At 37.3% G+C, this 21730-nt stretch overlaps 2 protein-coding genes across 5 annotated transcripts; one reads left to right on the top strand and one right to left on the bottom strand.

Annotated features, from left to right (window-relative positions):
* LOC121970836 (pentatricopeptide repeat-containing protein At5g66500, mitochondrial-like) lies at positions 1-13643 on the top strand. 4 transcript variants are annotated; one of them, XM_042521816.1, is made up of 11 exons: positions 1-63; positions 132-311; positions 865-937; positions 2298-2372; positions 2639-2700; positions 2781-2849; positions 5178-5206; positions 5324-5531; positions 5604-5837; positions 6494-7504; positions 8629-8678. In XM_042521816.1, exons 2-10 carry the CDS (start codon positions 210-212, stop codon positions 7466-7468), a joined length of 1827 nt encoding a protein of 608 aa, XP_042377750.1. In that variant the 5' UTR covers positions 1-63; positions 132-209; the 3' UTR covers positions 7469-7504; positions 8629-8678. The 4 variants fall into 4 exon arrangements, 3 of the variants coding, with proteins under 3 accessions (XP_042377750.1, XP_042377748.1, XP_042377751.1); XR_006109021.1 differs by having other exon boundaries at positions 7-63; positions 136-311; positions 6494-7535; XM_042521814.1 differs by having other exon boundaries at positions 7-63; positions 136-311.
* An 85-nt stretch (positions 13644-13728) lies between these two features.
* LOC121970838 (glyceraldehyde-3-phosphate dehydrogenase 2, cytosolic-like) lies at positions 13729-17608 on the bottom strand. The gene is made up of 12 exons (XM_042521818.1): positions 17541-17608; positions 17416-17442; positions 17205-17305; positions 16642-16757; positions 16462-16561; positions 15675-15821; positions 15535-15595; positions 15345-15442; positions 14634-14776; positions 14390-14473; positions 14207-14296; positions 13729-14024 (listed from the first exon to the last, which is right to left on the bottom strand). The coding sequence occupies exons 1-12, from the start codon at positions 17542-17544 to the stop codon at positions 13979-13981; spliced, it is 1017 nt and encodes a 338-aa protein (XP_042377752.1). The 5' UTR covers positions 17545-17608; the 3' UTR covers positions 13729-13978.
* Positions 17609-21730: the final 4122 nt, after the last annotated feature.

Below are 21730 nucleotides of genomic sequence, written 5' to 3'. Positions count from 1 at the left end.
GCTGAGGAAATACCGGAGTGAAAGATAGAGGGAGAGGGAGTGATCGATCGTTGGTGTTTTCAGGTATCTTTCTAGTTTTTTGTTGGCTATTCTCTCGTGTTTTTTGTAGTTAATTCGATGGTTGGATTTAGATAGATCGATCAGGGATTTGGGCTGGGTTTGGCTTGAGGATTCTTCTTCCTGTCGTGTTTTATTTTTTCGTCGAGAGGATGAAGTCTTCGCTGAGACGATTAAGGGGTCTCGGTTTCCACAAGAAGAGGAGGGAGGAAGGTTTAGTAGCGCATCAGGACGAGCTCCTCAGAGCCGCCGAGGTATCGTCTCGCTCCCTTTACCTTCCGTCCTTCTAAATTTTCTGTCTAGGTTAAGAGTTTTCCTTTTTTCTGCTGAGGATTTTCACTGCAGTTGGTTGCCTTCGTATACTCTTTTTTTCTATATAAAATTATGTGAAAGAGTCTTCTTCATTTTTGTGTACATTTCTCACTTGGCATATATAGATCTGCCTTGGGCTTTTGGTTGATTTTAAGATCCTGATCATTAAATCCTCCGGCCTAGTTTGCCTCAGCATCCGCGTGCATAGCTCGTGATGGAGAGATTATTAATGTAGCTTCTTCTCTGATTATTATTATAATTTTTATTTTCTGCCTGAGTGTTTTGTTTTTTAGGGTGGAAATTCTGATAAAAATGTCATAAAATATTAAGTTTCTACTTTCTAGTGTTGCTGCTTGATGATTGGAGTAAATCGTTTTAGAGCCAGATCGTACCATAATAGTGGGTTAAATGGTTGCTTTTTGCTTGAAGATTTAGTGGTATATATGCATTTACAATGATCAGTGTTGTACTTATCATGCTCATTGTCTTTTTAAGGATATTCATGGCATTAGGAGCTTCTATGACAGCTTACTGTCTGCAGCAGCAGTTGCAACAAATAGTGCATACGGTAGTATTCTTGTTATATGCTTATTTTTTCTTTTGAATTCTGTAAATATTCCGGATTTCTACTTAGTGATTTTTTTTAATGGATTGTTGGTCTGTACATGACCAGTGCAACTAAGATAGTTGATGCCTAGTTAATTTCTCTTATGATCCTTACACTGTCTACAATGGACTTGAGTAAATCACCTTGCAGTGATTCCTTATTCCGAATCGTGAATCAGACACATGGTCATATTATCATCTACAGGATATGTTATCAGGGATAGTTGATTAGATCTGGATGATTACTAGAATCAGCTGCTCATGAAGTAGACCACCAAAAGGTTATTTACTAACATCATTTGGTGTAACATGCCATATGATTATGAAAATACCTGATAACTTCTCTTTAGTAAGTGGGATATGTGATCATAACATGCATTTTAATTGGCTGGTTGCCAATGCTATATATAATTTTCAATGTTCTTATCATTTAAATAATGTATTCGTCATCAAATACAATCAAGTTATGTAGTCATGTTTGTTATAGAATATTATTAAAAAAAGAAAAAGAACGCACTAGAACAGCCAATCTAAAATTCATGTGACAGAAAGAAAATCTTAGCTGATGTTCTTCAAGAGACAATTTCTTAAACATGAATACATGCAGTTGTTGAGTCAATCTGAACATATTAAGATTTAGGACTTGATTAGTTTGTCTATAATATTTAAGGCATTCTTGCTTATTGTCTTGATTTTTTTGCCTAAGCCATTGGATTTCAAGTGTACATGTCCAAACAGATGTCATAATACTACCAAGGAATAATTATGCCTGGCTGAGTCTAATAGGACGATCTTGAGCTGTGTCTATCGTCCTTTATCTATGTATGCAGATTTATCTGGTTGTGTTCTAATCTAAGCATCCCTTCTATCCAAGTGATGCAATTAGTTGCTCTTTTCTAAATATCGTTAACAACATACGATTTGATGATGCTCTCTTGAATCTTGATCCTCCACTTTTCTTCAACCATCTCTTTCTTTTTTCACTGGTTCCCTAGTTGTTATGCATCAAATTTTTTCAGAATACGACTGTCTGGAGACTAGATACACTATCTCCACATTTGGTTGGTCCATCTTCATTCCTATCTTGAACTTTCTTTCTTATAGTGATTAGGTTTTGATGTTTATCAAAATGCAAGTTGAGAAGTGATCTACGGTGAACAGTCTACACCAGAAAGCTAAATCGTAATGCATCTCTATATCATTTGGATGGTTATATGATATGTTCTGATTTGGAACTATATGTAAATTTTTTTACAGAAGATATATTGATAGGTGGCATTGCCTATTATAGAAAAAAACATTCAGTGTTGTTTTTTCCCCAGAATTCTCAGAAGCCCTTGGGGAGTATGGCACTTGTCTGCTTGAGAAAACTGCGCTTAATGATGATGAAACAAGTGGTGAGTATGCATAATAATTCTACAGATTAATCTAATTCTTAGGTTTTATTGAAACATTTACTCTTAAATCAACCACATTTTTATGTCTATTTGGCATATTTTTGTATTTCAGTTTTTAAACCATAAAAATAACTTCAAGATGCATATATTAAATTTTAAAAAAGATTTTACTATTTGAATGCACTAGATGACTGGCGAACCTGCAATTTGTTACTATAATTGGTTACTTTGCACACTATGGAATGCTTTCTCATAAATGCATGCAGGTAAAGCTTTGTCAATGCTTGGGAAAGCACAGCTTGAACTTCAAAAAATTGCTAATATCTATGTGAGTCTTTCACTACTCTAAAAATTATCCATTATTTTAATTTTAAAATTACAATAACTTTTTATCTATTTCATTCCCAGAGGGCCCATGTTGTCCAGACTATCACAGCTCCATCAGAATCTCTTCTCAAGGAACTGCACATTGTAGAGGTTCGCATCCTTGGATCTACTTTACAATTGACAGCTGCTAAAGTTGTAGTTTTTGATAGTCAATTTAACAACCTGTTCATTATTGCTTCAGAATGCCTGAGAAATATAGATCATTCAAAAGTTAAAAATATGGTGCCTGGTAGAAATGCTGGGATTTGTATTCTGTATTTGGACATACATTTATCATCAAGGAGACCATGTGCTTGTATTTGGAGGTTCTGTTATTTTCTCAGTCTTCCCTTGACATGAGATTCTAGCAAAATGTTGATGAAGCTATCCAGATGAAGTGGGTTCAAACACCTGATGCAGTCTGACTTTACATAGATGTGTCTATGGAACTGTTCTTCCATATAGTTTCCCTCTTTCTAGTAGTTGTTACCACATTGCGATATGCATGGGAGCATTCAATGATGCAAATTTAGATTAGGGATTCTAAATTTTTAAGTTTTAACACGTCGCAAAAATTTATTCTGGTAGATCCTCATTTTTAGGAGGTGGTGTTACTTGGACTTGTCTTTTTTCCTCCTTGTTGGGTCGACATGAATGACATGACACAAGTACAGGTATGAAAAACAAGTTTGAGGGGCTGGATTTGTCTTCCATGGATGGAAGAGAGTCCATGAAGACGTTGAGCATATTTTGGTTTGAAATAAAGAGAGGCTTGTAGTTTCAAAACCTTGATTGCTAGCTGGGAGGGATTGAAAATATTCTGTTTTTTTTTTTCCTGGTGTAATCTCCTTTTTAATCCCACTTTTCCAAGGCCATCTTTAATATTTCTGCCTTTTCCCTCTTGTGTTAATTCTCCTTTTGATTGCTATGTTCTTCCATAGTCTCTCTCTCTCTCTTAATAAATAAGAATAAATTTGAACAAGCCCCTCAGAACCCCATAGAGTAACCCTCTCTCCCTACCAAGCACTATTGTAGGTGGAATGACCTTGACCTGTTGGATCTTGTCACCCTTGAAGGTGAGTGTGGATACATCTAGGTAAAACACCCCATAGCACCGCTAGGTTGTTTTGCAATGTCCACTGATGATGGTCATGAATGCTTTCACCACTGTGTATTGATCTATAATTGCCATTGGTGTCAAAGTGATCTCACCTTGCCTTTGCTGGAAGATAGTGTTGTTAAGGGGAAGACAAGAACCATTGTGGCTTTTATAATATTTCTGCTTTTTCCCTCTTGTGTTAAATCTCCTTTTGATTGCTATGTTCTTCCATAATCTCTCTCTCTCTCTCTCTCTCTCTCTCTCTCTCTCTCTTAATAAATAAGAATAAATTTGAACAAGCCCCTTAGAACCCCCTAGAGTAACCCTCTCTCCCTACCAAGCACTATTGTAGGCGGAATGACTGACCTGTTGGATCTTGTCACCCTTGAAGGTGAGTGGATACATCTAGGTAAAACTCCCCATAGCGCTTCTAGGTTATTTTGCAATGTCTGCTGATGATGCTCATGAATGCTTTCACCACTGTGTATTGACCTATATTTGTCATTGGTGTCAAAGTGATCTCACCTTGCCTTTGCTGGAAGATAGTGTTGTTAAGGGGAAGACAAGAACCATTGTGGCTTTTATATATTGTCAGTGTGGTTTGATCAAGTTCTTGGCAGACGATTCCTTTTCTTTTCTTCCCATAGATGGAAGTTGGATGGGAGAGCTAAAGTTAGCAACTAAGATAAGCTAAATTACAAAGCTTCAATGGTCAGGGAGAAGCAAATGATAATGGGGTCCTTGGGATACATTGGATGGATGGATCTGAGTGCCTTGGATGGTGGAGGCAAAAGGACACAAGGCTAGGGGAACTAGAGGTGGTCCATGTGACTGGCAGGCTGAGCTGAGAGTTGTTCAAGAGGAAACATCAGGGTCGAAGAGGATGATGCAGGTGGAGTTGGTGGCTTAGAGTGCTGAAAGTATGATGTTTATTGCTTGCATTAGGCATAGCAGTGCTTGCCAGCGACTTGAGTCTTGGTGTTTATGGACTGCAGTAGCTTGAGGAGGACCCCTGGCATGATTATCACCATTAAGTCCTCCACTAATTGCTTGATGAAATGCCTTTACTTTTTTTTTAATGAAATATTAGTGACATTTGGCATGCCATTTGTAAGCTAACTGGCCTTCTAGTCCATATTTATGTTCTATGTATTATCCATATTTAGATTAATGGGCCATCTAGAATGTGTTTAACTTTTCAAATGCCCTCATCTTTTTACCATCTACAATCTTTAATTCTTTAACTCTAACTATTATGGAGTCCGCATTTTTTCGTCCCTTCAGTAATTATAATACGATAATTACTCAATGTTTCTAACATGAATTGCACCAATATGCAGGAAATGAAACGTCAATGTGATGATAAAAGGTGTGTCCTTGGGGTTCATTGATATTCTTCATGAAGAAATACTTGTTAATCTGTTTTGTCAATTTAGAGAATGCTTCTGTACAGAACTTTTAGTCTGCTTCATGTATCTTTCTTCAGAGACATTTATAAGTTAATGTTAACCTCACAAAGAGAAAGTGGAAGGTCAAAAAATGCAAAAGGTGAAAGTTTCTCCCTACAGCAGTTGCAGGCAGCTCAAAATGATTATGAAGAGGAGGCAACTCTTTTTCTCTTTCGCTTGAAATCATTAAAGCAAGGACAATCTCGGAGTCTCTTGACTCAAGCTGCAAGGCACTATGCATCACAGGTAGTTTCAAAATTCCAATGCTCATAATTTGTAGAAGGATCATTGTTGTATAGTTTTTCTTTGTTGAATCAGTTGAACTTCTTCCGGAGAGGAGTTAAATCTCTTGAAGTTCTTGAGTCGTGTGTCAAAGCTATAGCTGAGAAACAACACATTGACTATCAGTTTAGTGGACTGGTGGATGATCAATTGGAAGAATATGCTGATCATGAATGCAATCCTAATGACAATGATGGAGAGTTGAGTTTTGATTATGAACATCACAATCAACATCGTGACGTCAGTTCTTTTTCTAGAAACTCAATTGAGGTAAGTAAATGTTTAGTTGTTCATAGTCAGCCTCATGAGGTTCTATACTTCTGAAAACAATTTGCTTAACCTTTAGGAGCTTCTAAGTATGCTATTTGATGCAACAATTATTAGAGTCAACTTTTCATTTTTGCTTCTCTGTTTAGCGTCTTTGAAAGGATTAACTAGAATGTTTAAGCTACGAAGAAATAACAAATCTTTAGATTCATAGATAAATTTCCCTTGACATTTTAAGTTTAAGCTTAAACCACAATTCCTATTGCATGAGAGTGCATACTAAAGACACGTGTCTTTGCTCGAACATATGCAGATGGGTGAATAAACAAAATAAGAATGAGATCTGGATTCAAACTCATTAACATTTGCTTGAAAACTTAAGCTGTTGAGAGATTTGTGGATTAAAAAATTCAGCTCAATTGATGATTTAATTATCCTCTACAGATTGCCTAGGATTTAGTTTCCACAATTAGTTACAAGTTTTGAACATTTTCATTCAATGATTGTTTTGGTTCTTTTTGCCATTAGAATCTATTGTGACCGTTTTGCATACTTATTTTCTCCCTCTAGCAAACTACTTGAAATTGCTGTTTGAAAATGATATTTCCCAGCCATTTCATTATATTCATGCAATTAGTAGAGCCCGACTTTCTTTTCAGGAAAATTTAGAGAGAGCTCAAGCCAATTATCTTGGAAGCAACAATCCAAGAGTTTCCAGTATATCGGCACCTCTTTTCTCCACTAAAGCAAGTAAACCATCTGAAAGGATAACTCAGATCTATCCTTCAGCAAAGACAGCCTACACATATGCTCTACCTACTCCTCTGGATGTTAGGAGCTCAACCTCAACTAGTTCAGGCAATTCACTCTATGGGACTTTGTCAGAATCTAAAGGTGGTCGGACAACGCAACACTGGCATTCATCCCCTTTGCCGCCAAATATGATCGGCAAAGACAGCCAAGATGTTGAGCTTCCAAGCCCTACCAGTTTTTCTAGAGAGCCTTCAGTGCTCAAAGAGAGCAACAGTATTAGTAACCCAACCAGAATGCCATCTACTATCAGCAAAGGAGTGTTATCTAAGTTGATTCCAATGAATGAATTTGATTCAAAACTAAGTGAGACACAAACTTTTTCAGTTCCATTGACTAGCAAACCATTATCAAGCAAACAAGCTCTCTTTGCATCCAAGTCCATGTCATCAATGGAAGTGCTTCCTGAAGTATTTGCAAAACCCAAAAATATTTCAACACCTAAACTATCTGTACCACGGAAAGGTTTTCCAAATGCCTCTTCTCCACTAACATCACCGAGAATAAATGAGCTTCATGAACTTCCAAGGCCTCCGACTGATTATGCAAAACATAGATCATCCACTTCGATTGGTCATTCAGCTCCTCTGGTATCTAGAGGTCAAGAGGTTTGTGCAACAAGCAAACCAACATCCTTTTTGTCATACACAGCAGCACCACTGCCCAAACCCCCTGGTGTTATGGCTCGCAGCTTTTCTATTCCATCTACTGTTCAAAAATCTAATTCAAAGGTTGCTAAGCCATTGGATCTTCCACATAGTCAAAAGACAATTACACACACTTCATCTACTCATACACCTTTGGTAAATGATGAATTAGCCTGAGCTTCAGTCAGAGTAGTTGCACCTACAAAACTAAAGGTAAAGAGGAGGGTTTCAAATAGCAAACTAGGTATCATTTTGTAAACTATAATGTTAGCTTTCTTTCTAAGTCTGTTTATGTTTCTTGGATGCTTAATAGCTATTTCAATTTGTATTTACTTAATTTTGGTATTTTGTCACAACACACTTCTTAAATGGTGGAGGTAGATCGATGCAACACGTTGAAACAAATCTCACACAGAATAGGGCTTAATATTAAGAATCATTTGGAAAGCTAGTTACTGGTTTATCTTATTTTTAACTTATAATATTTGAGAATTTCACTTTCAAGGTTTTAAAAAGTAGTTTGATATGCGGCCACTCATGTGTATGTGCCAAGAGAGTATCACATTTGGCATGTGTGGTTGGCTTTAATATGCAAGATCAAGTGGTTTATGTGGCCTCACATGCAGACATGAAAAAAAAACAAAATTATGGTGCATTAGAACCAGTTTGAGAAACTCATTATTACTTATCCTGATTATAAATAAGTGCTTTTATGATGTTGTTTCACCTCAGCATAGGATTAGCTTTTCTAACCATAAAAGACATTATTTGGGGGTAATTTGTAAGCATTAATATAACACATTTTGCATGTATTCAATTATTTGCATTCTGCTTATTTGATGTATTCTACATTATTGATTAATATGACTTATTATCTATTATGTTTTAAATTTTATGGTTGTATGTATTTCTTATCTGGAATTATTGAGAGGATATGATGATTAGTATGTGTATGGTACTAGGTTGGATTGGATTTAGTTGTAGGTTAAAAGTTCATTAAGATTAGTTGTCATCTAAAGTAATAAAGATCATGTTGGAGATGACCATTTCAAGTTATTTGAGAATTATGGAACAACTGGAAGTTTTGAGATAACTATTTCTATTAAGTTAGTACTGGTTAAGATAGTTATCACACATAAATTTATGATGTCATAGTACCTCTAACTGACATTCATGATGTTCATTTTATGTATTCATAACAAGATCTAGTAGGAGAATTTTTCAGTTATTGCCATAAAAAAACTAGAATTAAGTAGATTGTTGAAATCATTATCCATTTAATCCGAAAGTTCAGTTGTATGTATGCTTGCTTATTCATTCTTCTTCTGTTTGGTTAGAGGTGTAAAGGTGGCAGTTCTCTAAGAAATTCACCAGGAGTTCGTGTTTTTGATTTCAGAAAAAATGCCTCACTAATTGGGGAAATTTTAGTCCTTTTTATATCTCCAGTATGACCAGGTTAGTTTCAAATTCTTTTATTTTTAGATTTATATATTTTTTGTTCAAAAGATCAGAAGGAGATAAGTTAGCGTTTTTTTTATGCCTATTCTCCAGATTCATTGTCTTGTATAAATTTTAGTTTGATTAGATCTGGCTGTTCTGATTGGGTTGGCTTTAGGTTGGCTTAGTTGGAATTTTGTACACTTTGCTTGCATGATAAACATTAAGGTAAGAGTAATAGAGCTTTCAAGGATGTGCAGAACTCTATATCTTTGAAAAAAATGAAATTAGTTTTTCTTATTGTTCTTTATCCTTTTGCAAGTGAAACACTATAACATAGAGTATCTTACATATTGCTTATGATTTAAGACCTAGACCTGTCTCAAGAGTCTCTTATGTTACCTAAGCGTGGAAATTTGCAGAACTTAGGTTATGGATGTGCTCTTGGCAATATTGCTACCATTATAAAAGAAATTTTGACTTTGGTCTTTTTTTTTGCGTTGCAAATTTCTGGTGCTTTTTTTTCCTTTTCATTCTGGTGGTTTCCTTTCTTTTTCTTTTTTTTTCTCCACGCTACTATTTTTTATCCAATATCCTTTCACTGTCCATGTGTTTCCCATTTATCACTACAGCGTTAATTATCCCAATGGCCCAAATCCTTCCCCTTCTATTCACCTCCCATCAAATCCTCTAGCCATTTTTTTCACTAAAGTCTCTCTCAAGTATATCTAAACTGCATTTTGCTGACTTTGGCGGATGACTCAATGAAACCATCCCCCTCAACCTCAATGTTTTGAATCTCCTGCTGACAGCCATGTTGCCTCTACCCACATCACTGATCATGTCCCAAATCATACTTCTTCAGCGGCTACAGTTTTCTTTTCGCTATCAACATCTTAATTTATCCCCCTCAACGGCTTCTTTGATGACATCACCATGTTGGTCTTCCAATCACACCCCTGATAACATTTGCTTCAGCAACTTGTTGATCACTGTTGGACAGTGGGAGATTGGTTGGCTAACTGAAGATAATGTGAATTCCAACATGATTCTACCATATAAATTCTACAGTAGGCCTCTCAAGGATCTCACTGTGAAGCAGTCCTCTCAGGCGAAGCAAGGGACAAGTTTTTCAATGACTTGTTCTGCTTGATGTGCTTGCATTTTTCACCGTGAAGCAAGGGATGCCATGTGTCCTTGCAACGAAGACATGTAGAGTCTCACACCAGGAACTTTGAGCGCCATTAGAGGCTTGTCAGATAGATTTTTCCTGTTTTTACAAAAAAATATACGTTGCATGCTGACTAAGTGGTTAACATTGAACCTGCCCGTGTGCAACGTGAGTGCAAGCTCGTCAATGACATGACAGTATGAACAAATTTTTGTTCTCTTAAATTTTAAATGATCATATAGGTGAAGTTGATGTCTCATACACTTCCCATCCTCTCCAAAGACTCTGATACTCAAAAATAAATGATCAGTGTGTTAATATATAATAACGCCATGAGTTTAGTTAATTTATTTGTATACTTGATTATCACATAAATCTCTAAATTTATCTTAATTTTTAAATTTATTAATTATATTATTATCTATAGTTTTTAGTGAAAGTCTTCATCTATATTTATTCAATACTGAATATTAGTTTTCAGATATTATTTTTTTTTTGCAAATATATCTTTTCAATTACTCTTTCCACATTTTCATGTATTTAGTGATATCCACAAATCTCACAGTAAGGGCTTCAAGAATATTTTAGCAGTTATTATTTTTAGATAATTTTCTAATAAAAGAATTATGTGGAATTATTCATTTATTCTGACATTTAGATTCTTTGCCATCTTTTTTTCTTGTATTCTTCCTATAATTTTGGGTCAATTATACCCCTTATAATATATAAACTTCACAGATCGTGATATTGGATTTTTTAATATTTTCCATTATATTTCATATCCTCTTACCTATTTTTTGATAAAATTATAATGATATTTTGACGATGATGATGTATTACAATGTATCACTGATGTTGCATATGTTGGCATTATCGAAGAAAATAAGAAGTCAGATTCTTGAATACTTTAGAGATCAGATTCTTGCATAAACATGTAGTACTAGAATTTTGCAGACCAATCATAACATTTTCAAGTAAAATAAGCGATCAGATTCTTGAATACTTTAGATATTTTGATAGGGATATGGGACATGAAAGAAAATATTATCATAAACTTTTAACAGAAATGACATGATAAAATTTAAACTGTCGGTTCCAAGTACCCATAGCTTGTCCTTGTTGTTTTGGTATATTTCATTTATCGTAATTCACTTGTTTCAGTTTGAATATGTTCCACTTTGATTGTTCTGCTTTTGGTGCAAGCCCATGCTTGTAGTGTCTTGTACTGCTCAAGTCGATAGATGTGTTCCTCACTTTGGTGATGTACCTAAAGTAGTGGCTAATCTCGCCGTGCGTGTTTTTGGCTAACGCGGTTGAGAATCTGTTAACAGTTGTCTTCTGGCAACTTCATGAGTTCATATTTGCAACTGCAGTGCTATGTCAAGGAAAATGTTGGATGTTCCTAGTTGTTAATATCCTTTTTGTTAATATGATCGGCCTTCTTTTCCGCACTATTAGAAAATTTCAGCATCCTAAATATAGCAGAATCTTACCAGAAACTTTGTTTTACCTTCGTGCTGTGCAAGTGTTATCTGCTATATATTTATATAACTTATTTGTGGAACTGATGACTGCCTTTAACTTGTATGCAGAAGTTGGGCGATACAGATACCACCAGTGCTAATTCATTCCGATGTTCATAATTAGTACAAATGCTATCTTTATACCATAATTATTGGTTAATGGTAATTGAACTATTATCGCTTTGGAAGGTGCACGCTTCTGGGCATACCAATTTGAGATTTGAGATTGAAGAATCATAAAATATGAGCGAATATATCTAAAGGTTGTTGAGACGTGTTTCGAATGTTCAAGATTTGAATGAGCACCACGAAGATCAAAGTACCATCCTAAATAATTTAATTATCAAGAAGTTTAAGATTTGAATGAGTATAGACAACTTTGAAATTTGGAAACCATGCTTAAAAGTTGTGATTTGATATTGATAATAACTTAAAAATTTGAGTTGGTCAATAACTTGAAATTTTGTATTTAAATATTTTTAATTGTAATTTATTTATTTATTTTCAAAAAACAAAGAGAGCAGTGTATGCTATAGCACGGGTTATCGAATAAGTGGTTCGCTCTTGTAGTCTTCGATTTGGTGTGCATGAAGAAGGGTTCTGGTTCTGCGGTCTCCCGCCTCCTCTCGCCTTCTTCCCTTTCGCACGGTGCTCAACAACTCGAATCCCTCCGCCTCTTTCTCAGCCGCGCTCAGCGCCGACGCGCCGCTCTCTCCGCCGATGCGTTCCCACCCTTCCTCGCCGCTTGCCGCTCCTTCCCCTCCCTTGCCAGCCAAACCCACGCCCTCGCGCTCAAGTACGCCGCCGACCTCCACCCCGCCACCGCCACCGCCCTCCTGGATCTCTACGGCAGACGCGGCCTCCTCCGCGACGCCCTCCGCGTGTTCGACGAAATGCCCCTCCGGGACCCGATCGCCTGGAACGCCCTCCTCTCCTGCTTCCTCCGCCAAGGCCTCGCCGCCGACGCCCTCTCGACCTTCCGCAGAATGACGGAGGACGGAGTCGCGTTCACCGGCGCCACGCTGTCCGCCGCCCTGAAAGCTTGCGCATCGCTGCGCGCGGTTCGGCTGGGCAAGCAGATCCACGCTCGGGCTATCCGCGAAGGCGATGACTCCCTCATCACGTCCACCTCTCTCATCGACTTCTACTCTGCCTGCGGCTTGATTCAGAACGCGTTCGATGTGTTCGCCGGAGTCGATTGCGACAAGGACGCTGCCATCCACAATTCTTTGATCAGTGCGTGCGTCAAGAACAGGCGGTTCGAGGAAGCATTCTCGATTTTAGGATCGGCGACGCCCAATGCAGTCGCGCTCACTTGTGCTTTCTCTGTATGCTCTCGGTCTTCAAATCCGCACTACGGAAAGCAGGCGCATTGTGCAGCAATCCGTCACGGATTCGATTCCGATACCACCTTGTGCAATGCGATCGTGGATATGTACGCCAAGTGTGGGGAACTATCTTCTGCCCGTCTCGCCTTCGAACGGATTCATCGCAAGAACGTCGTTTCCTGGACGAGCATCATCGAAGCCTATGGCAGTCATGGGCACGGTGTCGAAGCTTGGAACTTGTTTAAGAAGATGGAAGAGGAAGAATCGAGCAATGGACTTTCGCCGAATGCCGTCACGTTCCTTTCGGTTTTGTCTGCCTGTGGACACTCAGGCTTGGTGGACGAAGGGCGGGAGAGCTTCTTCGCGATGAGAAACAAGTATGGGATCGATCCAGGACCCGAGCATTGTTCTAGTTTCATCGACCTGTTAGGTCGGGCAGGTCGAATCGAGGAGGCATGGCATCTTTATGGCGAACTAAGTAGGAGGAGTTCGAAGAAGCTCACGAGTGCTGTCTGTGTAGCCATGCTGAATGCTTGCAGAGCTAACATGGATTTAGCGAGAGGCGAGCAGGTGGCCGAGCATCTTCTAGAGTTAGGTGACAGTAATCCTGCAAGTTACATACTTCTCTCGAACTTTTATGCTGCTGCCGGGAAGTGGGAGAGAGCGGAGAGCTTAAGAAGGGCGATGAGGAATAGACAGTTGAAAAAGGAGGTAGGCAATAGCCAGTTTGTTTGATGTCATGAGTTGCAGTTGAAATCGGATGATGGCTAGATCTTATTTTAATTGTATTTCTAGTCGGTTTAATGTTTTTTTAATCTTTGTACTTGTAGCTATAGTATAGCTGGAAGTAAATGTAACGTCACATTCTATAGCATTTCAGAATCATGCAGACCCGGTGCAATTGAGGTTTTCAACTCATCTTAAATCAAGTAACTTCGAGTGTTTTAGCTAACCCCCTCCTCATAACAAAGATAATGCTGAACTAGGACCCACTAACACATTCATTCATAGAGACAACGCAACTGAGTACACTTGAAAATTTGTAGACCAAGTCAAATTACACTTCTGGCTTCGTATTCAGCTGAACCAAAGAAGAAAACAAAACTGAAGTACAATGCTTGAGACTGAGGGTTGAAAATAGTAAGCAGTTGTTTTATTCGAGAACTGGAAGAGAAGGATGCCAGAAGCTACAGACCACAGAGGGAACGACTAAAGCATTACCGATGAATCACTCAGTCTTGTGAATGTGGCGGATCAGGTCAATAACACGCGAGCTGCAGAAAAAAAGAGGGTAAGTTTCGAATTGGACTACAGAACATAAAGCGATCAAGGATCACATATTTAACTTAAATCCATGGAAATAGATGGTGAACGAGAAAGACAGAACATAAAGCAATCCAGGATCACATATTTAACTTAAATCCATGGAAATAGATGGTGAACAAGACTTGATTACCTGTAGCCCCACTCGTTATCGTACCAAGACACAAGCTTGACGAAGTTCCCATTCAAGGCAATTCCAGCCTTGGCGTCGAAAATGCTTGACCTAGAGTTGCCAGTAAACAAATCAGTCAATTAGCGTTGCAAAACCAATCAAATGTAAAATGTTCTAAAATTGAAAGCCAAACACAGATGGTACCTGTTGTCTCCCAAGAAGTCGGAGGAAACCAAATCCTCTTCCACGTATCCTAGGATTCCCTTGAGGGTTCCCTCAGATTCCTCCCTGGAATGCAACAAAGAAATTGTAGCATACCGAACACACAAAATAATAGGTCTTATGTCGTGCGTTAAAAAAATTATGCAACTACTTAAGAGTCCTAATCAGTAGCCAGGTCATTGGTATCCTTTGTAATTAAGAGAATTGAATCACCAACACTACATACTTAATTGCAGCCTTAATCTCATCATAGGTGGCTGCTTTCTCAAGCCTGACAGTAAGATCCACAACGGACACATCAACAGTGGGAACTCGGAATGCCATGCCAGTTAGCTTTCCATTCAATGCAGGAAGAACTTTTCCAACAGCCTGCATCATTGGCATAGTGCATTCACATCAAACCTCACAGTAAATAATAATTCATCAAATAGAATAGGTCAATAAAAAAAGAGCAATTACCAATGTGGTACAGAACATATCAAATATATAATAATTGCCAAAAAAAAAAAAAAAAGGCATTGTAGAGATGCATCATTCACAAGAGCACAACCTAGACACCAAGTAAGGGAAAATCTTATGCACGAGACTTTAGTTGGAAGGATCTCATCAACAATGAACTAGAGCCTTAAATCAGATATTCTTCAGTTACTAACTGATAAATATACACTAGCATGGTCGAGAACAATTATTTTGAATTTCCAAATGTGCTTATACTTCTGGAAATATATGCTACAGTTAGGCTTGTATTTATATAGTTGACCCTACCTAATGGGATAAGGCTTGGTTGTTGTTGTTTGTTGTTTAGGCTCGTATTTATACAACTAATATGTTCAAAGATGATAGATACATACAGACATAAAATGTCTAAACGTTCGGCAGATGAAATTATTTTAAAATGCAGAGTAAATTTTTACAATATTTGTGTTAATAAATATACCTTGGCAGCACCTGTGCTGCTAGGAATAATGTTAAAACTTGCAGCACGTCCACCTCTCCAGTCCTTGCTAGATGGACCATCGACAGTTTTTTGAGTAGCTGATAACACAAAGTCATATTAACAACTTGAAGAAAACATTGGCTGTGCAGCAGTATATGGTCATACATATGTTTACTGAAGCAACAATTACCAGTGATAGAATGAACAGTTGTCATCAAACCCTCAACTATTCCAAATCGGTCATGGACAACCTAGCATAAGAGACGCTCACATTTTATCAATATTGAATTCAAATTAGAATAAGGCATATGTAGATATAATGAAATTTACCTTAGCGAGAGGAGCAAGACAGTTGGTGGTGCAACTGGCATTTGATACAATGTTAATGTCAGACTTGTACTCCTTTTCATTTACTCCAACAACAAACATCGGGGCATCCTTGCTGGGAGCAGAGATAATGACTTTCTTGGCACCACCCTGTAGTTAAACCACAAGAATTCATCATGAAAAATCAAATTCTACCACTACTTCAAACTATGTAGTTGCGCATTGAAATGAGGATAACCAATAATAATCAACATAATCCTTACGTTTGAGATGAGGACAATATTACAAGATAAGCTGCATTAGTAGAGCCAAAATAATTCACTTGCAAGGAAAGGCAAATCCGAATCAACACAGTTTGTTTCTGTCAATATTTATGATCCGGGTTATGGAAGAAAAGGATAAAAGTGTTTTACACCTAAACTATCTTTCTTTGTTCTAAATTGACATTTTACTTGTTTCTTATATAGAAAATATGAAAACATGAATTTAAAAATCAAGATTGCACGGTTGCATACATAAGAAAAATAACAAATACAATAATGTAGGCAGATTTGGAGATCCATTGTTTGCTAGAACATACAGCTTCCAGAGTGGAGCATGAGCTAACCAAGACTATCAGTCAGTGGCGAATCAAACAGACAAATGCACTAACATAAAAGAAATTAATATATACAAAACAACACCCTTTGAGAGACATATGAACCATATATTGGTCAGCAAACAAAAACTATCCGTCATATTAGTGAATAAGAATAGTAGTAGTTGTAGTAGTAAAACCAACAAGAGTTACCTTTAGGTGAGCAGCAGCCTTGTCCTTGTCAGTAAAAACACCAGTGGATTCCACAACATACTCAGCACCAGTCTCACCCCAAGGAATTTCCTCAGGATTCCTGAAACAAATAATAAACTCAGTGCACAAACGAATCTCAAACAAAGCTTAACGTCTTCTCTTTAAACAAAGAAATAATACCTCACACCAAAAACGGTAACTTCTTTCTCGCCAAAAAGAAGTGTCTTTGAGTCCTTCACTTTGATCTCGTGATGCTTCCATAATCCATGCACGGTATCATACTTAAACATGTACGTCTACAATGCATTTTTCCAACCGAAAGTATCAGATTGAGAACTATTATCCAAAGAACAGAAAAGTAATGCTCAACATTCAACAAGAATTATAAAGTCACTAAAAAACAAAATAACTAAAATAACATAAACGAGACAATATCAGAAGTACTTAAAATAAAAACAAACGGTAACAGCATCATGATTGTACCAAATGTCTAATATACAATAAATCTGCTCAATCGTTTCAAATATAAGAATCAGAAGACAAAGATCGGCGCATATCAGCATGAAAAAAAAAAACACGGACAGTGTCTGCCTTGTAATTATTCACATAAAAACATACCCTAGGAACAACATATTTCACCATGAATCCCCAAGAAGAAAAATAAACGCAAGCATGTTTAAAGGCTTAAAGCAAAGGGTAGATCTCGACAAAGCCGCAACTAGATTACCAAAATGAAACAATACCATGTAATCGGTGGTGATGAATGGATCATTAACGGCAACGAGTTCCACATCATCGCTCTGGAGTGCAACTCTCGCGACCAACCTCCCGATCCTTCCAAATCCTATCAAAAACCCATCAGATTGGGTCAACCGGAGGCCATCACATCCACTAACCTAATAATAATAATAATAACAATAATAATAATAATAATAAAAGAAATCAAAGACAAACCATTGATGCCGATCTTGATCTTCCCAGCTACAAAAACAAACGAAAACAAAACAACATGAGATCCACGCAAAAGCGACTAGGTAGAGCCAAAAAGGCCAAACAAAAATTAAGTTCGGAAATCTCACCCATAGCTATCGCGATCCGAAAAAATCGAGTTGGAAGTGAAGAGGAGCGTTGAGAAATGGACCAGGAGGCGAAGATACTGATGCGAGCGTTTATATAGGCGCGAGGTCCACTAGGGCTTCTCTAAAACATCGGGGTGGCCGTCAAGATCAAGATCAACCGTTTTGCACCGTCAGATGCGAGTCATTCGACGCCATCAACATGAGAGGAGGTAGTTAGTTACACATAGTTCCGGTGGGACTCTAGAGACAGAGGATGCGGGGCCTTGCTCGTGACAAGTGTCGAGATCGAGATCTCACGTGTGCCTCACCTGCGTGGGCCTCCGGCACGGGAAAGGCGCTCCACTTGATTTCCGTAACGGAGAACCCGAGAGAGGCCACCGTTCGATTGCCACGTCATATAAACGTTTTCTTTTCATCATTTTTGCCCTTTGTTAATGGTGTTTAGTAAGCCAAAGGCCTGTTGTTTTTCACTGTTGTTCATATAAACAATTTAATAATTTCAATACAGTTGGTTAAAGTATAAGTGTTATTGATTCATATAAAAGTAAACCTGAGATTGATTTTTAATGGGTATGTAAAAGTATTATTTTTTTTAAAAAATATTAATTTAAAATAGATTTTTATAGAAAATTTAGTTTCCTAAAATTATTAATTATTTTTTTCAAGTTTTGTTAATATTTTTTTTCCAATTGATAAAATTATTATATTATTGTAAATAAGATTTTATTAATTTTAATTTTAAAAATTTCATTTTGCTAAAGCTACACTATCCTATATAGTTAATAATATTCTATAAATTATCCATACATTAGGAAAAAAAATAATTTTTTTTTTAAGATTCGATACCTCAAGTATGATTTTTAATTTTAGATTTATTATTATTTTTTAACACTTTTAATTCTAAAAATAAATCTAAACCATCAATATAACATGTTATGTGTTAAATTTTTTTCAAGATATAAACATTTTATTTATAAAAAATCATCATCAAACAATTTTAATTTTTCTATGTCATATAAAAAATAAAATTATGTTTATATATTTTAAATTGTTTAAACCTACTTTGAAGTGAAGAAATAGTATCGTTAATAATATAATTAAAGTAATTAATTTTAAAAGATTCTTGAAATGAAAGTTCACCTCATTAATTTTATTCTCATTAAATTATTTATTTCTTATAATTACACATTTTTTCATAAAATTTTGGTTCTATATTTATTTTATTTACAATCTCTTTGGCATAAATCATAATAGATATGAATCAATTTTCTCTATAATCATTAAAAAAAAAAAAAGAAACAAGAGCTTTTAATTAATCTAATGCAATAGCAATATTAATATCTTTATATTGTAAAAATTTACTAACAGTATTAACTGCGAATAATATATCATACCAAATAACCATACCTAATAAAAATTCAAAATTTTCAAACTCATATATTGCTAAAAAATTTGTTTCACTTTTTATTTTAGTATTATCACTACTTTCTACAAATTTATATAAAAAATGTAGATCCGTTATATTAACGACCTCCTAATGTCGGCCCCACGGATATGGAAGAAGGTACATAGGTGTTAGGTGTATGGTGGGGTAAATCCTAGGTTGTCAGTTCCTAAGAATTGACCCCTAGCGCTATTAGGCCAGAGATGTCATACGTCCATCGTCTGTGCTACGCCCTTGGGAGGTTGATATTTTATTGCTTTAATACTTTCAAGTTACTTTCCCAACATGTTTGTAATAATGGTTTAAGTATTAAATTATAAACATGGGCATGTAAAATTTTTCATCTTTTTGTATAAGAAGAAAATAATGAGTAAATACGTTGTATCACACTAAAAAATATTATATCACTAGGACAAGAATTAACTATATCACATAGTGCTAAATTAAGACTATGATAACCGTATGGTGTATAAAAAGATATAAAATTTATATCTAATAAACTCTTTTGTATACCTTGTTGTTTACCTTGTTAGTGTAAGCCCTGAGAGCCAATCAAAAGTTAATTGACTTAAGACATATTGTATCATATTTCATTATTAAAATGTTAGGACCGATTATGTAGCTAGAGGGGGGGAGGGGGGTGAATAGCTCGGTGCACTCGTCGTGCTCTTCGTTGCTTGTTTCTTCAAGATATGCAGCGGAAAATACACAAAAACAAAATACAAAACGCTAACAAGAGGATTTACTTGGTATCGACCTCACAAGAGGTGACTAATCCAAGGATCCACATACTCACGCACCCTCCACTATGAAAAACACTCCTTTATGATAACTACCAAAGGCGAAGAAGTCCTACAAGTTCACACTATAAGAAGAAAGGGAAAGGGAATAAAATATAAGCAAAATCTTACAAGTTTGCACAAGAAAACCCTAACCCTAGATTTCTTCTTTTGCTGTAGAATTCGCCTCTTTACTTGGACAAACCTCCAAGAACCCTCAAGATCTGGTGGTGAGAACTTTGTGGAGAAGCTTTGGAAGCCCTGTGAAGATCTGAGATGAATGCCGTGTGAGTTCTGCGAGAGCTCCTGAGAGAACAGCTCGCTAACCGCTAAATACGACGCCAACGGTTGGATCCCGATCGATTGGATTGTCCCAATCGATCGGGGAGGCTTTGGATCGATCCACTGATCGATCCAGAGTGCCTCTGTGCTCTCGGGAATTGCCTGGATCGATCGACTGATCAATCCAGGGCTTATCGTGCGAAATCACACCTCCCAATTAATCCACTGATCGATTGGGGGCTCTGGATCGATCGGCTGATCGATCCAGAGCTCTTCTGTTCGCGCGACACTTCTCCCCAATCGATCCACTGATCGATTGGGAGGAAGCTTGTCGCTGGGACTCACCCAATCGATCGCCCGATAGATTGGTCATTAGACAATCGATTGGCTGATCGATCCAGCTTCTTGATATTGCCCAAAATCAAGTCCAAAGCCCCTTAAACCAACATCCGGTCACCTATGACCTGTTGGTACATTATGCCTAGCATCCGGTCACCCTTGACCTGCTAGAACTCGCTCACCAAGTGTCCGGTCAACCTTGACCCACTTGGACTTATCTTCACCAGGTGTCCGATCAACCTTGATCCACCTAGATTTCCCGTGTCAAGTATTCGGTCAATCCCTTTGACCTACTTGGGCTTCCCAACACTAGATGTCCGATCATCCTTGATTCATCTGAATTTTTCTTGCCTGACTTCACTCACCAGGACTTTTCTTTTGCCTAGCTTCACTCACTAGGACTTTTCTTCTGCATAGCTTCACTCACTGGGACTTTCATGTATGTCTGTCTTCACTCACCAGGACTTCCCTTCTGCCTAGCTTCACTCACTAGGTCTTTCACCTGGCTTCACTCACCAGGATTTCCCTTCTGCCTAGCTTCACTCATAGAACTTTCACCTGGCTTCACTCACCAGGATTTTCCCGTCAAGTATCCAGTCAATCTTGACCTACTTGACTTTTCTTCACACATGAACAATTGCACCTGCAAACTTCATGTATTGACTACATGTATTGTCAAACATCGAAACCAACAACATCAAGACTCAAGCTTGACTCAACTCAAGCTCAGTCAACACGGTCAACCTTGACCTGGGGAATATTGCACCAACAATCTTTCCCTTTTTGATGTTTGACAATACCTTCTTTAAGTTAGGCTAATACCATAGCCTCAACCTTCTTCAGCCAATAGGTAATGAAGACGTAAGTTAAACCCTACATTCTTCCCCTAAGAGGGCGAACTCCCTCTTAGATAATGAAGGCCTAACTTAAACCCTTCACTCTCCCCCTATTGGTATACATCAAGTTTATTCCCAATCTTTGGGCAAACTCTCCTCCTAAAGAGTTACCCTTTGTTGTTTACAACTTCACTCGTTGCTCACAACACAATAATGAAGGTCCCATACCCTTCATTCTTTTCAACGCTCATCCTTGAGCATATGCCACTTGGTATATTCACTTGTTGTATTCACACACAATTCAAATGAAGTTCCATACCCTTCATTATCATCAAATGCTCATCCATAAGCATGCACCACTTGAACAATGAAGATATCCACTCTTCATTGTAGTCAAATGCCCAACCTTGAGCATTTTCACGACAGAAGGTTAACCACCTTCCAAGGTGTATGAAATTTAAATTTTCATGTCCTTAAAGAGTAACTCCCCCTAAAGACATGCACGTAACT

This window comes from Zingiber officinale, chromosome 4A (assembly GCF_018446385.1).
Source record: "Zingiber officinale cultivar Zhangliang chromosome 4A, Zo_v1.1, whole genome shotgun sequence".
NCBI lineage: Eukaryota > Viridiplantae > Streptophyta > Magnoliopsida > Zingiberales > Zingiberaceae > Zingiber > Zingiber officinale.
This window is presented reverse-complemented; position numbering and strand designations above follow the sequence as displayed.

What these genes read in the sequence shown, in the direction of transcription:
- LOC121970836 (XM_042521816.1), top strand. Translation starts at nt 210, where the DNA reads ATGAAGTCTTCGCTGAGACGATTAAGGGGTCTCGGTTTCCACAAGAAG. An exon ending in AAAAAATTGCTAATATCTAT is followed by an intron (nt 2,701 to 2,780) that starts GTGAGTCTTTCA and finishes TTTCATTCCCAG; the next exon opens with AGGGCCCATGTTGTCCAGAC. An exon ending in TTTCTAGAAACTCAATTGAG is followed by an intron (nt 5,838 to 6,493) that starts GTAAGTAAATGT and finishes CTTTCTTTTCAG; the next exon opens with GAAAATTTAGAGAGAGCTCA.
- LOC121970838 (XM_042521818.1), bottom strand. An exon ending in AGGCTGCTGCTCACCTAAAG is followed by an intron (nt 15,822 to 16,461) that starts GTAACTCTTGTT and finishes GTTTAACTACAG; the next exon opens with GGTGGTGCCAAGAAAGTCAT. An exon ending in GAGATTAAGGCTGCAATTAA is followed by an intron (nt 14,474 to 14,633) that starts GTATGTAGTGTT and finishes GTTGCATTCCAG; the next exon opens with GGAGGAATCTGAGGGAACCC.